The following is an 18621-nucleotide window of genomic DNA, read 5'->3' as shown; positions in this document are numbered from 1 at the left end:
CAGTAGACCCATGAGATGAATTTTGAAGCAGTATGGCATATGCATAAATATTAAGAACTTAACATTCATGCTAATATTTACACATAAATAAATAATGGTAATTTATTCTATTGGTGCTGTGTGGTTCAATGGATGTTGTAAGGCGACTAAGGAATAGGCTTTTATAGGTACTTGGGATTCTTTTTTTAGGCGATAGGCTGGCAACCTGTCACTATTTGAATTTCAATTCCATCATTAAGCCAAACAGCTGAACATGGCCTATAGTCTTTTCAAAGTTGTTGGCTCTGTCTACCCTGCAAGGGAAATAGACGTGATAATATGTATGTATGTAAATAAATATGTATATGATATCAGTTTCAGCAATGGAAAAATGAATTTCTTTTTTGTTTCAGATAACATCAAAACCAATCCTGCAATAAACTTTCCAAAATCTTCCTCAAGACTGTTTACTTTAGATTTTAATTTTGCTTAGCTTAGAAAGTTGAAAGAAAAGAAAGGGATGCCAACAAAGTGAGAGAGAATCAAAAGACAGAATAGCTATTTATTTGATTAATCAATTAATTATTATTGTAACCTGTTATAATTATTTTTGTAGTTATCTGCTGTATCTATAGTTGTAACGAATGAAATCAATACAATTAGATATTCTATTTATTCAGTTTTAACTATGATCACAATGAATATTTATGAATTGTTAATCTGACAAGCCGTTTGTCGTGAGTCAAAATGGAGAATGTTGCATCGAACGTGTCTATGAGGAACAGCAAGCAGAGAAAAGAGAATTTGATTACGAGGAAACAGGACAAGAGTCCCGAGAAGACAATAAGGGGGACTAGGGGTGCTTACAGAGGGTTACCATCGACATCTAAACGCGAGGAGGAGGAGACGGGCTCCACGGAAAGACTGGACAGACCAAAGAAATTCATTTCGCAGAAGAATTATGGATTGGGAAAGAGGCCCGACTTCTCGCTCAAGAACAGGAATGTACACCTCGCTTCTTCGCGGTATGGCCAGGTGAGTTATTCTTTATCTATACTATATAATATTATAGAATAGAATAGATTTATTTTCAAAATTGGATACAAGGTATCACTTATTGACGTCACATAACTTAAATCTAATTATAACTACTACCGCTTCCAAATCCGCTTTATAAAGCTGAAGAGTTTGTTTGTTTGTTTGAACGCGCTCATCTCAGAAACTATTGGTTCGAATTGAATTTTTTTTTGCGTTAAATAGATCAGTTATCGAGGAAGGCTTTAGACTATATAACATTGCAATTATAAGGAGCAAAGAAATAATGGAAAATGTGAAAAAAAAAACGGGGAAAATTATTCATCCTTGAGGGCTTCATTGATGCCCAAAATAACTATTCTACGCGGACGAAGTCGCGGTCACAGCTAATGTTTTATTATTTTGCAACATCTGCAATAAGGTAATAGTCCAATGGATTGTTTTACGCTACGAAGTTGTAAGCGATTTACAAATTTAAATGCGATCCACACTTAAGATAAACCTGTCGATACACGGCGACCTACCATTTCTTCGTATTTACCTCGTCTTTGTACCATTGATCAATGACAGTTTACCCAATACATATTTGTTTACACTTTATACTTACGAGAACAAAAACCTCAAATTTGTTTAATTGATGTAAACCTAAATCCGTTTCATAACAAAAGGCATTGTATGATACAATGTATAACACAGATAAGAGTAGAAATTAAATGGATATAAGAGATACGTTTAACCAGACATACATACATGTGTCGGCCGGTCAGATCGCTTACCACCAGGCTTATCGTTACGGAAGTCAATATACGCCGGTAGCGATACGCCACGAAGGGAATTCATCAGTCATGCGCGTTATAATAGATAGCAAACTTGTCTTTTTCTTATGGTGTCTTCTTCCTACGAACATACATTCATACATATAATCTCGTCTATATCCCTTGCGGGGTAGACAGAGCCAACAGTCTTGAAAAGACTGATAGGCCACGTTCAGCTTTTTGGCTTTAAGATAGAGCGTTTCTTTAAGCGTTCATTAGAGCCAGTGCAGTCTTAAAATCGCTAGCTGTAAGACGTGGTGTTGCCTCCTTTATACCCTAACGTTGACAAGGCTAGTAGGTATGTCTAAACTTCTCTTTCTTTCAATCTTGCCTTTAATTATGATACGAAGGAGACAGTACTCAGTTGAGGCTGTAGGTACCCAAATCGTTTACATACCCCGGACGGGTTGCAATGTGTCATCTTATTGTTCTAAATCTCGCCTTTCTGTCTAAATCTATCTATGATACGAAAGAGTCAGTAGGTACCCAGTTAAGGCTGTCCCCAATTCAAATTCAAATTTTTTATTCATAATTATAGGATACTTCATATAGCTTAATAATTGTCAAAACTTTTGGTTTCACAACATTGGTTGACGTCAAATAAATTATTTAAAACTAAGTTTGTTACTGCCGCTTCCAAGGCGTAAGTGCAGAAGAAGCGGTAACAAACATTCGTTAACATGAGCCGGACGGGTTGTAACGAGTAATCTCAGTTCCCCTAGAATAGGGGAGAATTGTAGAAGGCCGAACAAGATTTGTAGGGAGTTAAGAAAGTGACAAACGCGAGAGCAACGTGCTCAGAACATGATCCGGCTCGGATGGTTGGTAGGGCCATGAGTGGTAGTAGGATAGTGTACTTAGTTTCCTACTTCTGCGTAGGTATACATTTTTTTTTTAACCTGTGAAAAGACCTTCGTCTACCCGGCCGGCTACGGGAAGCCGGACGGGTTATGTGGGGCTTGAACCCACTAAAACCACACGGTGCCATCGCCTACCGCTTCGTTGCCGGGATGCGTAGGTATACAAGTGTAAACGTCATCGCGTGGGAGGACCTCGTATTACGCGGGTCACCCAGATATATGATCATTCGATGTTAACCATATTAATGAACCACTATGACTTATGACCTATTTAAGAAGTAATTAAATGGCTAGATGTGAAGATTCTAGAAGATGGTTTCAGTAATTAATAAACTCGCCTTCGCATTTATAATGTGGACCGTCATCGTATTATTATGAGCAGCTTATTCATTGCCATGAAAACTTTGTATCGTACAGCTTTATAAAGCTGAGTTGAACGACCTAGACCGAGTTTAGGTCGCTAACCTAGCTTAATCAAGCAAAATGTCGCATTGTGTTCCTGAGAACCAGATAGGGGTAAGCGTTTGTAAAATTACTGCACCAATATTTAGGAAATTGATTAAAGGGACATCGGGTACTTTTTATTTGTTGGCCGATTCTCAGACCTACTCAATATGCTTACAAAATTTTATGAGAATCGGTCAAGCCGTTTCGGAGGAGTACGAATTTGCTAAAAATAACAAGGTTGCTAGCCCATGGCCTAAAAGAATAATCCCAAGTTTATAAGCCTATCTCTTAGCCGCCTTTTACGACATCCATGGAAAAGAGATGGAGTTGTTCTATTCTTTTTTTATATTAGTGCCGGGAACCACACACACAGCACAAAAAATAAAAGAGAAATCCCAATTTAATTGTCGTTTCTTTCCTACCATACATACCATATTGATTCCATATACTAATTGATTATCTATTTTATTGCATTTCCTCGTTTTCTACATCGATAAGTATTCATGATCTCTATAAATAAGTTAATTAAGATGCGGTCTAAAACGTGATTGAATCTATATTTAGAAGGGCAGTGTCACGGTTTCAAAATCCGTATGTGTATGTTTATTTATTTAAACTTTATTGTAATAACAACGTTGATACAATGGGCGGACAGTCAAACTAAGCAGAGAAATTGGTGTTAAAGTAATCTATACTATCTATCTATCTATATCTATATATCTATTATCTATACTAATATAAAGCTGAAGAGTTTGTTTGTTTGAACGCGCTAATCTCAGGAATAACGGGTTCGAATTGAAAAAAAAATTGTGTTGAATAGACCATTTGTCGAGGAAGGCTTTAGGCTCTATAACATCACGCTGCAACTTTTAGGAGCGAAGAAATAATGGATAATGTGAAAATAAAAAACGGGGAAAATTATTCATCCCTGGGGGCTTCAATGATGCCCAAAATAAAATAACAATTCCACCCGGACGAAGTCGCGGGCACAGCTAGTATCGGATAAACTTACATATATGTATCTATATAATAAACTGCACACTAATTACATATACATTAATTATATGATTAATATACATTACATACATATAAAAATCGAAAAAATCACCAAACAAACAAACACATTTAATCAAAAATACCACCCCGGACTGCACCCGGCTCAAAAGTACCCATTAAACTTGCCGCATTCCCTCTTTGGATAGCTATGGAGAGCCTTTGCACCAGGTACCATCCCGAGCGGTAGTCATAACATATAAAAACATATAAAAATCTGTATCAGCAATTGTAACAAGTTGTAATGGGCCAGGAAAAGTTTAACCGACCGAGTCTTGAAAAGCTATATTATGAGTGATATAACCCTATCTTTGTTTGTTATTTATCAAAGGGAAAGTATATGGGGATAAACGTAATAAGTGTGAAGAGGTTGCATGATGGATGTCGGTGAAGCGAAAGAAGTATGCAAGATTCGTGGCAAATGGAAAAAAGAACTACGTACCCGTATTAATTGATTTTTACTGTGATTTTATGTACATAACTATGTTTGAATGGATGTTTATGACTTGTTACGTCAAAACTTTTCATTGAGTGTATTCACGTGTGCATTTTGTGTAACTTTCGAATCCAGGGTCCCCGTGACTGTTGTCAACCCAAAAGCTAAACCAGAGCCAAGCATAAGACAGGTTTTTTTTAAGAGTTTATGTGTTTAGTTGGCAGTAATATCTATAATTGGGTATTCAGAATGTATATGTGGGAAGAATTGCGTCGATGGGTACCTGCTATTTGATACAGATACTGCATAAGACAGGTTTGGAGCTCCTCTTGGGTCGTGGTAATGTTGCCGACTTACGTATTGAGCGTAAAAGTAAAAGACAGACAGACAGACACGAATTAGCTTAACATACAATGTGAGGATACAGTCGTATGAAGATAATAATCTGATACGTTGTCACAAAAGGCGCCCTATTTACGCACGTATTACGTAGATTAGGCCGTCGAGCGAGCGATACGACCACAGACATAGAACTAACTAGATACCGCTTGTTCACCCAAAAAGGGTTGAATGAAAAGATTCTTTTCTACCTTTCTACCTAAATTTCATGAAAATGAGCCATTAATTTTTGTGTTTATTCGTTACAAACAAAATCATTTCTCTTTATTTTTGAAAACAGATCTGGTCACCATTTTTTTTGCTGCCTAATAGCACATATACACTCGCCGGTCTAGCTAGAACTATGTCTATGGTTACTACATTAGTAGTCCTTGGATATCATTTGTATTGTCTCGGGCCTTTGTTGTATGGCTGTATATCGGCCCACTTAGGCAAATGCGAAACATAAAACAAACGGTCTAGATTTTATGTGGGGCCATGTCTGCGATTAATTATATTATAAGGTTTGTATTGTACCTACAGCGTGTAGATGTATTGGTTTATCTCAAGGGATACAGTACTTGTAACGAGTTGACAAGAAGTACTTGATTTCGTTTTTAATAACAATGATGATGTATTCATGCAGTTTGTTACCGCTTCTTCTGCACTGACGCCTTGGAAGCGGCAGTAAACATAGTTTTAATTTATTAATTTGACGTCAACCAATGTTGTGAAACCAAACGTTTTGACAATTATTAAGCGATATGAAGTATCCTATAATAACGAATAAAAAAGGTGACAAACAGTAAATAATAGTTTGTCTGTATATTTTAGTATTTTCTATTGAAATATATAGAGGGACACTCACAAGAGAATAAAAGAAAGTATTTTTTTTTGTCTGCATTATCTGTATGAGTGTATGTTTACGCCTATCTCTGAAAGTATTGAACTACAATAAGTCGGCACGTGTCCCTACAAACGTGTCTAATCTACATCGCAACTTGACTTACATAAGCAATGATTCATAGATTAACATAGCTTTGTGATTACATCCATTTAGCTACTATATCTATATGACAGACAGAATGTATAATTCGTATTATGCTATCGTCAATGATTTTGTCTCGACTTTTATCGTCCCAGGGGTCTCCCCTGATCCGAAAATGCGAAGTCAGAAGATCAAACATAATTAATTCATAACTATCTCAACATTGTTCATTCATAATAATATAATCACGACTTTATCCCTTGTGAGGTATACAGAGCCAGTAGTCCCGAAAGACTGATAGGCCACGTTCCACATTAATGATAGCATTGAGATTCAAATAGTGACAGGTTGTTAGCCCGTCGCCTAAAAGAAGAATCCTAAGTATGTGAACCCTATCCCTTAGTCGCCTTTACGACACTCATGTGAAAGAGATGGAGTGGCCCTGTTCTTTTTTCTATTTGTGCCAGGAACCACACGGCACTAGACGGATCATCATCAGATATATCGCGCGCACGTCACATATCTCTTAAACCTGTGTTTATTGACAATACGTGTTCATCAATCAACCAATAGTGCATAGTTTGTGTATATTATATACTAGCTGTGCCCGCGACTTCGTCCGCGTGGAATAGTTATTTTGGGCATCATTGAAGCCCTCAAGGATGAATAATTTTCCCCGTTTTTTTCACATTTTCCATTATTTCTTCGCTCCTAAAAGTTGCAGCGGGATGTTATATAGCCTAAAGCCTACCTCGACAAATGGTCTATTCGACGCAAAAATTTTTTTTATTCGAACTAGTAGAGTCTGAGATTATCGCAACAAACAAACTCTTCAGCTTTATAATATTAGTATACATACATAGATAGCAAACCGAATCTATATCACTACATAGTATAAAACAAAGTCGCTATTTTAAGTCTGTTTGTCTGTATGCTTAAATCTTTAAAATTACGCAACGGATTTTGATGCGGTTTTTTGTAACAGGTAGAGTGATTCAAGAGGAAGGTTTTTATGTATAATTTTTTCCGAATTTTGCACCCGTGCGAAGGCGGGGCGGGTCGCTAGTACGACAAATGGTCTATTCGACGCAAATTTTTTTTTTTTTTATTCGGACCAAGTGTTCCTAAGATTAGCGCGTTCAAACAAAACAAACAAACTCTTCAGCTTTCAAAAATTCAAAATTTTTATTCATTATTATAGGATACTATATATCGCTTAATAATTGTCGTATGGTTTAACAACATTGGTTGACGTCAAATAAGTTACTTAAAAACTAAGTTTACTGCCGCTTCCAAGGCGTCAGTGCAGAAGAAGCGGTAACAAACTGCACTGCAGCATTTTCTTCAACAACGTCAACTTCACAATATTATAATATTAGTATACATACAATAGATAGCAAACCGAATCTACCTATATATAGTGATAAAAATAGGCGTGTCCGTGCTCACGTATCGCTAGGAATGTGCGATTGTTTGGGCCCGTGCGTCTGCGCCGTGTGACGTCAAAGCCGTGCGTCGCAGTCATTGCTTATTGCTGATCTATACTATACTAAACGATGAGCGTGAGTGATGCTGGCTGGATGAAAACATACATATTATCACGTCTGTATCCCTTGCGGGGTCGATCAGAGCCAAAGGTCGAACAGTGATTTGTTTTCTTTTATAACTATGTATGTACTTACCATTTTCTTGTTAATGTGTAAATTTCTATGCAATAAAGATATTACATACATACATACATACATATGGTCACGTCTATATCCCTTGCGGTGTAGACAGAGCCAACAGTCTTGAAAAGACTGAATGGCCACGTTCAGCTATTTGGCTTAATGATAGAATTGAGGTTCAAATAGTGACAGGTTGCTAGCCCGTCGCCTAGAAAAGAATCCCAAGTTTGTAAGCCTATCCCTTAGTCGCCTTTTACGACATCCATGGGAAAGAGATGGAGTGGTCCTATTATTTTTTGTATTGGTGCCGGGAACCACACGGCATAAAGATATAACAAACGAACAAACAAACAGTCTTGGATAGGTTGAAAGGCTGCGTTCAGCTGTGTGGCTTAATGATAGAATTGAGATTCAAATAGTGACAGGTTGCTAGCCCATCGCCTAAAAGAAGATTTCAAAGTATGTTAGCCTATCCCGTAGTTCGGTTTATCTGCAAACGTTGCGGAGGTCAGATGGGAATCGCTTTGTGTAAAAACCTGACTCACCCAATCCAGGATCCATGGTCAGAGGCATACCCCGGGCTCCTCTCCGGAGAGGTGAGGATGCAACCGGGACTAAAGCCAGGAGGAAGAAGAAAGTTCAAAGACTCTCATATCCTGATCTATCTATTTTAGTTAGATGACCACATTATCATTTCGAGTCGACATTCGAGCATATTATTTCCTGTATTGTGTTTATTGCTCTCATGCGATTTGTAAAACATTTTTTTTATACACTCATCAGAATAACCAATGGAAAACATTATCCGAACCGCAGTTCCTTGTAAAAATGATTTCGCAATGTTCTCAGTAAGTTTAGCTAATTAAATAACGTTAAGATATTTATTATATCGAGACCTGTGTCTGGTCATCATTTCTGCTTGAGTGACCTCGCGTTCGCATCTTCTGATGACGGTAAATATCATCATTAATTACATTTTAAAGCTTTATACACTTATGTGACATTTTTACATATATATGTATACATACATATATATAGTCACGTCTATTTGCGGGGTAGACAGACGCGGAGGATAGGCCACGTTCCAGCTGTTTGGCTTTATGATGGAATTGAGATTCAAAGAGTGACAGGTTGCTAGCTCACCGCCTAAAAGAAGAACTTCACCAAGAACTTTTATAAGCCTACACACGACCAATGTTTATTTCTTTATGTTTGCAACTTTATTGATTTTTTTTTACACACACACATTGTCACGTCTATATCCCTTGCGGGGTAGACAGAGCCAATAATCTCGTAAAGACTGAAAGGCCACATTCAGCTTTATGCCTTCATGATGGAATTGAGATTGAATGAGTGACAGGTTGCTAGCCCATCGCCTGCAGGAGGAATACCAAGTTTTTAAGCCTATCCATCGATCGCCTTTTACGATATCCATTGGAAAGATATGGAGTGGTTCCTGGCAAAGTAGCAAACAAAGTATTTCATATGGTCAACAACAATTAACCATAAGAAGTATCAGGAACCAGATATATATGGAAAATATGGTCATGGCGTTTTCAATATGGCGTATTAGGTTTTCCTTCCGCGGCCGTCATATAGCTTGCTAGAATGCACTGATGTGTAACCTAGGTAGTATCATTGAATCCTATTTGCATACACGATTGCATTCACATACGTTAGTTGTAAGGCTGCGGTCATAGTATGTGATTTAAAAATTTGATTTTGTTAGGTCTCTGTCATAATAGCGATGTTGTTGAGGCTGCGGTCATAGTGTATCAATTAAAAAATAGATTTTGTTTGGTCTCCCCCTCATCATAGCGTTGTACCTTTTTGCATTTTCAAATCTCGGGATCCGCCGAAGACTATATTAAAAAGTAACATTTCCGGTTTTTTAATGTAGACAATGTGCATTCGTCCACAATATTGTAGATTTAAGAGATCTATTTTTGTAAATTTACGTCCGGTGAAAATGCTGCAGTGTAGTTTGTTCCGCCGCTTCTACACATGCGCTTTGGAAGCGGTAATATTTGTAATTATATTTAAGTGATGTGACGTCAATAAGTGATACCTTGTATCCAATTTTGAAAATAAATTTATACGATTCTATTCATTCATAATTTTGCCGTGTAATTCTCAAAGCGTTAATTTAGTGTAGGTAGGTGTACATTCAGCTAATGTGGCGGCTTTGCATTTGATTACAATATGCAACACGACTCCTGATTCTGACGTAATACGAACACGATCCTGCAAACAGGTGCATTGACCTTCATTGTATATGTTTGAAATTATTATTTTTTGCTCCGTATCGTTCCCGGCACTTTGGAATAGGACCACTCCATACTTTCCCCATGGATGTCGTAAAAGGCGATTAAGGGAAAGGCTAATAAACTTGGGATTCTTCAAGTAGGCGATGGGCTACCAACCTATCACTATTTGAATCTTAATTCCATCATTTAGCCATACAGCTGAAAGTGGCCTATCAGTCTTTGCGAGACTGTTGGCTCTGTCTACCCCGCAAAGGATATAGACGTGATTATATGTATGTATGTATGAACTTAGCTGAACGTGGCCTATCAGTCTTTTCAAGGCTCTATCTGTTTCATATGGGAATTTATGATTGTTTAGGATATTAATTATAAATAAAACACATTCTAGCTTCGCTTGCATGATGACGCAATGCCCAACTGATTTATTGTCTTGTATGGACGTTACACTGTTAGTCTATCTCTCTTGACAATGACATTGACACTAATATGACACATCCCCCCCTTATGTTATTTATTTTATTTATTTTTAAATTATTATATACTAATATTTATTATCTATTTTACTATATTATTTTAAATCAAAATCTTCCAAATAAACTGGTTTTCTAACAATTCTACCTGCCCTAGTGACTACATCATTACTGCCGGCTGTACCCAACTCTACACTTCTTTGAGATACCCCTGGGTCATCTACCAAACAAAACCGAATACAACCTTTTTGTCCTTTAACAATACAATTTAGTTCAACACTTCCTGATGTTTTTACCTCTTGACCATTATAAACTACCAGAACCGTTGGCTTTCCTAACATATATTCTCCCTTTGTAATTTTATTAAATAACCTAAGCGGCATAACATTACAATCTGCTCCAGAGTCCAACTTAAATTTTATATTATAGCCTTCTACACTTATAACCTCATGCCATTGTAACTTACTTAAACTACTTACTGAATATGGTCCGAATTCCTCACTACTACTGTCCTCACTATTATTTGACTCCTTCACTCCTTGTACTTTTTTATGTAACTGTTTTGTTGTGCCTGGTGGTTTTTCTTCTTTTTTATTTTTGTATCGACACATTACCGCGAAATGATTGAATGTTGAACACAAAGCACACTTCTTTCCATACGCAGGACAATTTCTATATTCATGTTGTCTTCCACATCTATTACAATGAAACATCTTCTGCCGATCCTTTTTAGCTGAACTTTCCTTCATGAAATTTATTTCCTTCGCATTATTCTCCATCTCCTTTATTTGTTTTTTGCTATTTTCTGCTGCTTGACATAAATTTATCGCCTTTTCTAATGTTAAATCTGCTTCCCATAATAATCTTTCCTTGAGACTAACGTCTTTTACTCCTATTGTTAACATATCTCTTATCAATCTCTTTTCTTCTTTAAAATCACAGATCTTAGCTGCATTCCTAAGCCTTGTAACAAAACGATCTACTTTTTCCTCTTCCTCTTGCCTTAAATTGAAAAATTTGTAACTATTGGCCACTGTGTTATTTTTGGTACCAAAGTGATTGTCCAGATTTTCCTCTAATGCCTTCCAACTCTTTATCACTCCTAATCCATTGTATACATCCAGCATCTCGTCTCCCGCGCATGATAGGAAAACTGCAATTTTCCTTTCATCCTCTTGTTTTTCCAAGCCTGTTGCTACTAAATATAGGTTGAATATCTGCTTATACTTTTTCCATGAGTCTCCATCAATTATTGAATATCCCACAGGCGGCTTTATGGATCCTACCATTATTTTTTCCATTTTGTTGTCTTCCACCATCTTTTATTTCTAAGCACCGCTTAGCAAACCTCAAACTGAAGTACATATAGATATTGTGTTACTAATCTTATTTTCTTTTTGTTTACAACACTAAGGATCTTTTTTAAACTGTTTTCACCTGACACCATGTTTCATATGGGAATTTATGATTGTTTAGGATATTAATTATAAATAAAACACATTCTAGCTTCGCTTGCATGATGACGCAATGCCCAACTGATTTATTGTCTTGTATGGCCGTTACACTGTTAGTCTATCTCTCTTGACAATGACATTGACACTAATATGACACACTATCTATCCTACGCAAGGGATATAGACGTGACTATATCGTGCGATTGATTGCCAATGCTAGAAAATTAAATATCCTACTACTATTATAAAGGCGAAAGTTTGTATGGATGTTTGTTACTCTTTCACGCAAAAACTACTGAACCGATTACCATGAAATTTGGTATGTAGGTAGCTGAAGACCCAGAATAACACATAGGCTACTTTTTATCCCAGAGTTCCCGCGGGATTGATAGGGTTTCCATGCGGACGAAGTCGCGGGCGGCCTCTAGTTCTACATATACTATCTGATAGATATCAATGTAACGGATGTAAACAGATCGTTCTCAGACCTTCCAAGGCCCCGTCAAACACCTGATGCATGCATCATTAAACTATGGCGCCTAATCTAATCTGTAATCGCTAATTAAGGTACATTTTACACGTAATTCTCCGCCTTTTTTATATCTTAGTGTCGTTTCTATGTTGTCGTGGGCGAGCGCTTCGTTTGCGTTTAAAGAATAAAAAAAAATAACATTTAAAAATTAAAAAAAATATATAATATTGATTAGTGAAAAATTTAAAAGTTTATCTCTTTATGGTACTTTTTTTTTAACGAATCTTGTGTGACATACATACCTATGTGGCTCTTATTTTGTGTGACAAAATTATTGTGATCTTAGTATATTGTGTGTGTGTGTGTGTTAGTTAAAAAGTTGTGTAATATGTGCGTTTTGTTTTATGGATTGACTGAAATCAGGTAAAATTTTAAAATTCTACTTCTATTATAAAATGCGAAAGTTTGTATCATACGGCCATGTGTCTAAAAACTTACATACAAACATACATACATAAAATCACGTTTATACTCCTTGCGGGGTAGACAGAGTCTTGAAAAGACTGATAGGTCACGTTCAGCTGTTTGGCTTAACCATAGTCTTAGAAAAACTTATTAGATAAATTTTCTCTACATTTCATTAAAAGTTACTAACTGGTGAATATTAAAATTAACTTTGGTGAATATCTCTATATCTAATTACATTTCGTTTCTCTTGTTTCAATTGAATTTATGATTAAGATTATATTTTTAAAACCTACGTTTTATTTATGTTTAGTATTGTGTAATGCAGGAAAACCGTGTAAGTACATTACACTCGTGTTTTACAACTGCATTGTATTTGTATACGAACTCATTTTATTGCCGTTTGATTCACGTGCCGCGTTTACTAGGCGGTTATTACCCGACTGTGACAGAAGGCGGGTTATGTGTTTTGCGTTTGTGGCGTATCGTGTTTTCAATACTTTGTTTATTGATTTTTAAAGTAAGGTTTGCTATTTCAAGTTAGTCTTTTTTTTATTTAGAAAAAAGTGAGATTTTATATATTTCAACGACCCGGGAATTTCGAATAGGACTAACTTCAACTGAGCAAACTTAGCCCTTAAATGCGACTAGGGGAATAGCCACTTCTAACCATGATCAAGGCTAAGTCAGACATATTCAAAATGCGCCGATTCTAAAATAAATGTGATCACATTTTTATCCTAAACAACTTTCAAGATAATGCCATTGTAATAATTGTATCTTTCGTTATGAGCGAGAATGGCGTTAATTATTTTGTTGTTAATATTAACTTGAGGAAACAACACCACTTAATAAATATTTGTTTGTTTGTTTGCCGTTAACGACTAAACAGAAACACATTAACTGGTATTATCTAGTGTTTCCAATGTTCGTTCTTTTTTATCATCTGTTACTTGGAATCATCTATTAGAGCCTCTCATTTAGGGAGGTCTGTCTTGTTTGTATTTTCTTATGGTTAAATGATAATCTTAAAATGAAAAATGATATGAAAAAATAGTTTATATTCCACAAACACCTATTACATACAGAGACTACCTCTTTCCACTTGCCACGATCTCTGCATATTTCCTTTGCTTTATCCACATTCATAACTCTCTTCATACCTATTACATGTGATATAATACAATATTTGTAAATGGATTGGAGTCTAAACAAGGTTCAACTCGTACATAAGGACTCCCAAGTCCATGATGTTTGGAGATGAGAACTAATCATTAGCTATTGTTAGCTTACTTCGAAGCAACTGCATACTGTGTAATTTGTCTCGTTAACATTTATCTCATTATTCTTCGGACGTAACGGTTGCACCCTCGACCAGGTTGTGTAAGTCGGGTCACACACGAAGAGACTCACGTCTGACCTCTGCAAAATTTTACAGGGTAACCCAAACCTTATTTTTTACGTACATATAATGAAGTCTTTGATTCCTTGCGGTGTAGACAAAGACTGAAAGGGCCACGTTTAGTTGTTTAATAATTGAATTGGGATACAAATAGTGTCAGGCGTTATGCCATATCGCCTAAAAGAAAAATCTATATTTTATTATGGTCTGGATATGTTATCCAGTTTGATTAATGTGCAGATGATTCCTCACGATGTTTAACTCACCGTTAAAGCAAAAGGGTGCAGCCAGAAACATTTAATAGGCGTAATGAGTGTATAAAAACTTATATGCACTTAGCTACGAACTTACTTGGTCAAGAGTACCTACCCGAAACCGCCGAGCTTGCATAAAGAGAGTTATGAATGTGGATGAAGCGAAGGAAGTATGCAGAGATCGTGGCAAGGGGAAAGATGTAGTCTCTGCCTACCCCTCCGGGAAAGAGGCGTGATTTTATGTATGTATGAACTTAGCTGAACGTGGCCTATCAGCCTTTTCAAGGCTCTGTCTACCCCGCAAGGGATATAGATGTGACTATATGTATGTACATGTATGTGTAAAAACTTAATATTTTCTTACATATATGTGTATATTCTATATTAGAATGTTACTTATCTATCCCAATTTGATTTTATTTTTTAACCACCCAAATTACAATCTTACTTTGGTCTCGACTGATAGGGAATGCCCTATGGCAATAAATACACCTGTTGTACATCATTGTAGATGCAATAAAGTTAAAATAAATAAAAATAGTATGTTAGCACACTCGTTTCTAGTAAACACTGGACAGTATTTGTCGACCAGTGATTGTATGTTTGTCTTTGCGCAGACAGGTCGGGTGTCAAATCAAGCACGATTATTTGTGGTTTGCGTGTTCGGCCTTCGTTATTTTGAGAATTTCTGTATAAATTTACTTAAAGCTTGGTTCTTTTTAAATGATGAAAAAATCATTTTTGTTTTCGTTATTGCGTATATTTTAATCTGCATTTTATACATACAAATTAAAAAAAAATGCAATGAATTGGAAACTGTGTTAGATCTGGGAAAATATTATATATTTTTTTTATTTATTTATTCTTTATTGTAACAATAACAATTTGTAAAGTACAATAGGCGGACTTTGCTAATAGCATTATCTAACAGTTACCAGTATATTGTGAGACTTCACTAAATAAAGATTACTTTATCTCATAATTTAAAAAGAAACTACAGGTATGTCCTTCTCCTGACTCTTAATATACATATAGGCTAAATTACAAGAAGAATGGTTTAGTAGTTAACCCGTGAAGGGATAACAAACAAAGAAATAGACATAACTTTCGCATTTAATAATTATTTGAAATAAAAAAAAAAACGCAACATTTTTCATCATCTGTCCGGTGTCGACTCCTCAGAAAATATTCTGTAACGGGTCAAAATTTAGGCGTTCAATCTAACCACGCTCCAAGTACCAGGAAGTAGTGTGATTGGCCATGTGACCTCAATGATCGGGAGACGAGTGGTGCGCGTTGGGGCCAAGTGGGTGTCATGTACCAACCTGGGTATAGGTGCAATTTTTATTTGCGAGGTTAGAACGACCGCGATTCGCGACCGTCTGGTTGTTTGGGTAACTATAATTCAAATTCAAACTTTTATTTGCATAATATGAGTACAACAAGGTCTTAAATTTATATGTATACCAGATCTTCATATTTACCCTTTCGAATGTTGCAAACATTTAGTAGACATACAAACTTATACATAAAGGTATATAGTTTTGAAAACAAAAATCTTTTGAGAATAATGTGCATTAAATGCGGTTCTGTGATTCAAATTAGGAGTCTTTTAAGATCCTAAAGTCTCACAAATTCATTTGATTGGTTAGACTTTGGAGCGCATTTAATAGTTGACGTAAAGAAAATTTCATTAGAAAGAAAGAAAAATAACAATGTTGGGTAACATGGTTGGGTAGTGAAAGAGACTTGAGAATCTCCATTTATAACTTAAATGAAACATATTAAAATATAGGGCAATAATTTTATCAAATTAACTCTTGACTGTCTTTCGCAGATGACATCCGGCCTCCACGGCCACAGTCACCAGATCTCGCAGCCGACGCACCACCTGGACTCTGGCGTCCTCCCTCCCGCCAAGGAGAAGACCGTGCATGGCAAGGAGAAGACCTTCAAGGTAGGTTGACTCGTTGGCCAGACAAGTACAAACACGTTTTGGTTTTTGCCTAACACGGTTCATTATTTGTGCTCGTTAAAGTAAGCCTTGATTGAAAATGCCGTTTGGTTCCCGGCACCAATAGAAAAATTATAGGTCCACTCCATCTTTTTCCCATTGATGTCGTAAAATGCGACTAAGGGATATAGATTGGGACAAACTTGGGATTCTTCTTTACGGCGATGGGCTAGCCTGTCATTACATTACATTACATTCATTCATGTTTTTTAATGTAGACAATGTGTATTCGTCCATGATTTAGATTTAAGAGATCTATATTTGTACATTGACGACCGATGAAAATGCTGCAGTGTAGTTTGTTCCGCCGCTTCTTCTACACATGCGCTTTGGAAGCGGTAGTAGTTATAATTAGATTTAAGTGATGTGACGTCAATAAGTGATACCTTGTATCCAATTTTGAAAATAAATCTATTCTATTCTATTCTATTTTTTGAATCTCAATTCTAACATTAAGCGCAAACAGCTGAGCAGTGGATTATCAGTCTTTTCAAGACTGTTGGCTCTGTCTATCCCGCAAGGGATATAAACGTGAATATGTATGTATGTATGATTGAAAAATTAGTGAGATAGAATGAGATACTCATCTAAAGGTTGCAATTCAAGGTGAATTGCAATCTTTAGATCAATGCGGCGCGGCGGGTTGATTACGTAATTTGTAACGATATCTTCAAATATCACACGATTTGGGAATAGCTTCTATATTTTCTTTCTGGTTTCTTTATTAATTTGCTTTGGTAAATAAGATAATCTCGAGTTGTGTGTACGTAGCACTTTAAACAATTCATTTAAGCCTTCATATGTACATGCATCCTATAATCACATCTATATCCCTTGCGGGGGAAAGTTAAGTCAAGCCAACAGTCTCGAAAAGGCCTGCACACTACTGCTGAGCCACAGAGGCCGTCAAATGTATGATCCAATATGTTTTTTACCTGTTTATTTTCTTCATATCAGAAAAGTGCATCATCTCTGATACGGTTGATAACTTAAAGTAGTCATGTTTCCATTACTTATTGAAGTCGAGTCAACACAATCAGTCATCCGTTATTTATTCTTTTAGTTTGAAATTTATCATCCACTTTATATATATTTAAGGTACTATTTATATGTGTTATTTGTTTGTTTAATATTAGATTAATTCCTGTTGGGTTTCTTAAAAAATATATATGTTCTTAAGATTCGGATACTCTTGACCTGACCATTGTCAGGACGTCACCTATTTGTCTAGGCCTTCCCGCACCACGGTTTCTACAAGAAATAAAGCGGTATTCCCCTATTTTTTTGTATTAAATATCTGTGTGGTGTTTCCAGGTGGTGGTTGGCGGTGAGGTGGGGGTGATGAAGGCCCCGGTGCTCGGCCCCCGGCCCTACAATGCATTGGCCATCATTCACACTCAGCAGAGCAACACCTTCGAGATGCTCAACTCTCTCACTACAAGCGTGGTGAGTGGACTCTTCACATGTACATACATATGGTCATGTCTATATCCCTTGCGGGGCAGACAGAGCTAACAGTCTGAAGAGACTGAATGGCCACGTTCAGCTATTTGGCTTAATGATAGAATTGAGATTTAAATAGTGACAGGTTGCTAGACCATCGCCTAAAAAAGAACTCCAAGTTTGTCAGCCTATCCCTTAGTCACCTTTTACGATATCCATGGGAAAGGGATGGAGTGGTCCTATTCTTTTATGTATTGGTGCCGGGAACCACACGGCACATTGGATTCTTACGATTGGATTCTTCACCAAATCAATTATTGTATTGTAGCGGGTGCGATGTGATTTGTGTTTTTTTTGAAGTAAAATTGTTTTTTAAATAATGTCACCAGGCTAGCCAACCGGTAGTGGGCGTGGGCGTGGGCGGTTACCGTCGCCGCAGCTCGGGCGCCGGCGCGCTGTGCGACCCCGAGCTGGACGACAGCGGCAACAAGCTGGTGGCCCGGCTCGAGGACGACGCCTTCATCTCCGAGCAGGATCTGGTGAGGAAACCTGTCACTTTAGCCGGTAATAATGGCGGCAACAACCTTCATTTCTGAACAGGATCTGGTGAGGAAACCTGTCTCTTAAGCCTGTTATAGTGGCGGCAACGACCTTCATCTCTGAACAGGATCTGGTGAGGAAACCTGACACTTTAGCCTGTTATAATGGCGGCAACGACCTTC

General features: G+C 36.9%; 1 protein-coding gene across 6 annotated transcripts in view; it reads left to right on the top strand.

The window, feature by feature from the left end:
* Positions 1-18621, top strand: part of LOC106139647 (serine/threonine-protein kinase Wnk) — a 59949-nt gene that overhangs the window by 1593 nt on the left and 39735 nt on the right. For 4 of the 6 annotated variants that reach the window (XM_060951584.1, XM_060951586.1, XM_060951585.1 and 1 more), the window contains exons 2-5: positions 393-1014; positions 16280-16399; positions 17771-17902; positions 18289-18438. In XM_060951584.1, coding sequence (XP_060807567.1) covers positions 727-1014; positions 16280-16399; positions 17771-17902; positions 18289-18438 — 690 coding nt within the window. In that variant the 5' untranslated portion in view covers positions 393-726. Of the gene's footprint in view, positions 1-392; positions 1015-12644; positions 12745-16279; positions 16400-17487; positions 17555-17770; positions 17903-18288; positions 18439-18621 lie in introns of those variants that run through there. The other 2 variants (XM_060951587.1, XM_060951588.1) reach the window with 2 other exon arrangements.

This window comes from Amyelois transitella, chromosome 25 (assembly GCF_032362555.1).
Source record: "Amyelois transitella isolate CPQ chromosome 25, ilAmyTran1.1, whole genome shotgun sequence".
NCBI lineage: Eukaryota > Metazoa > Arthropoda > Insecta > Lepidoptera > Pyralidae > Amyelois > Amyelois transitella.
Note: the sequence above shows the minus strand (reverse complement) of the source record. Positions and strands in the feature narration are given on the sequence as shown.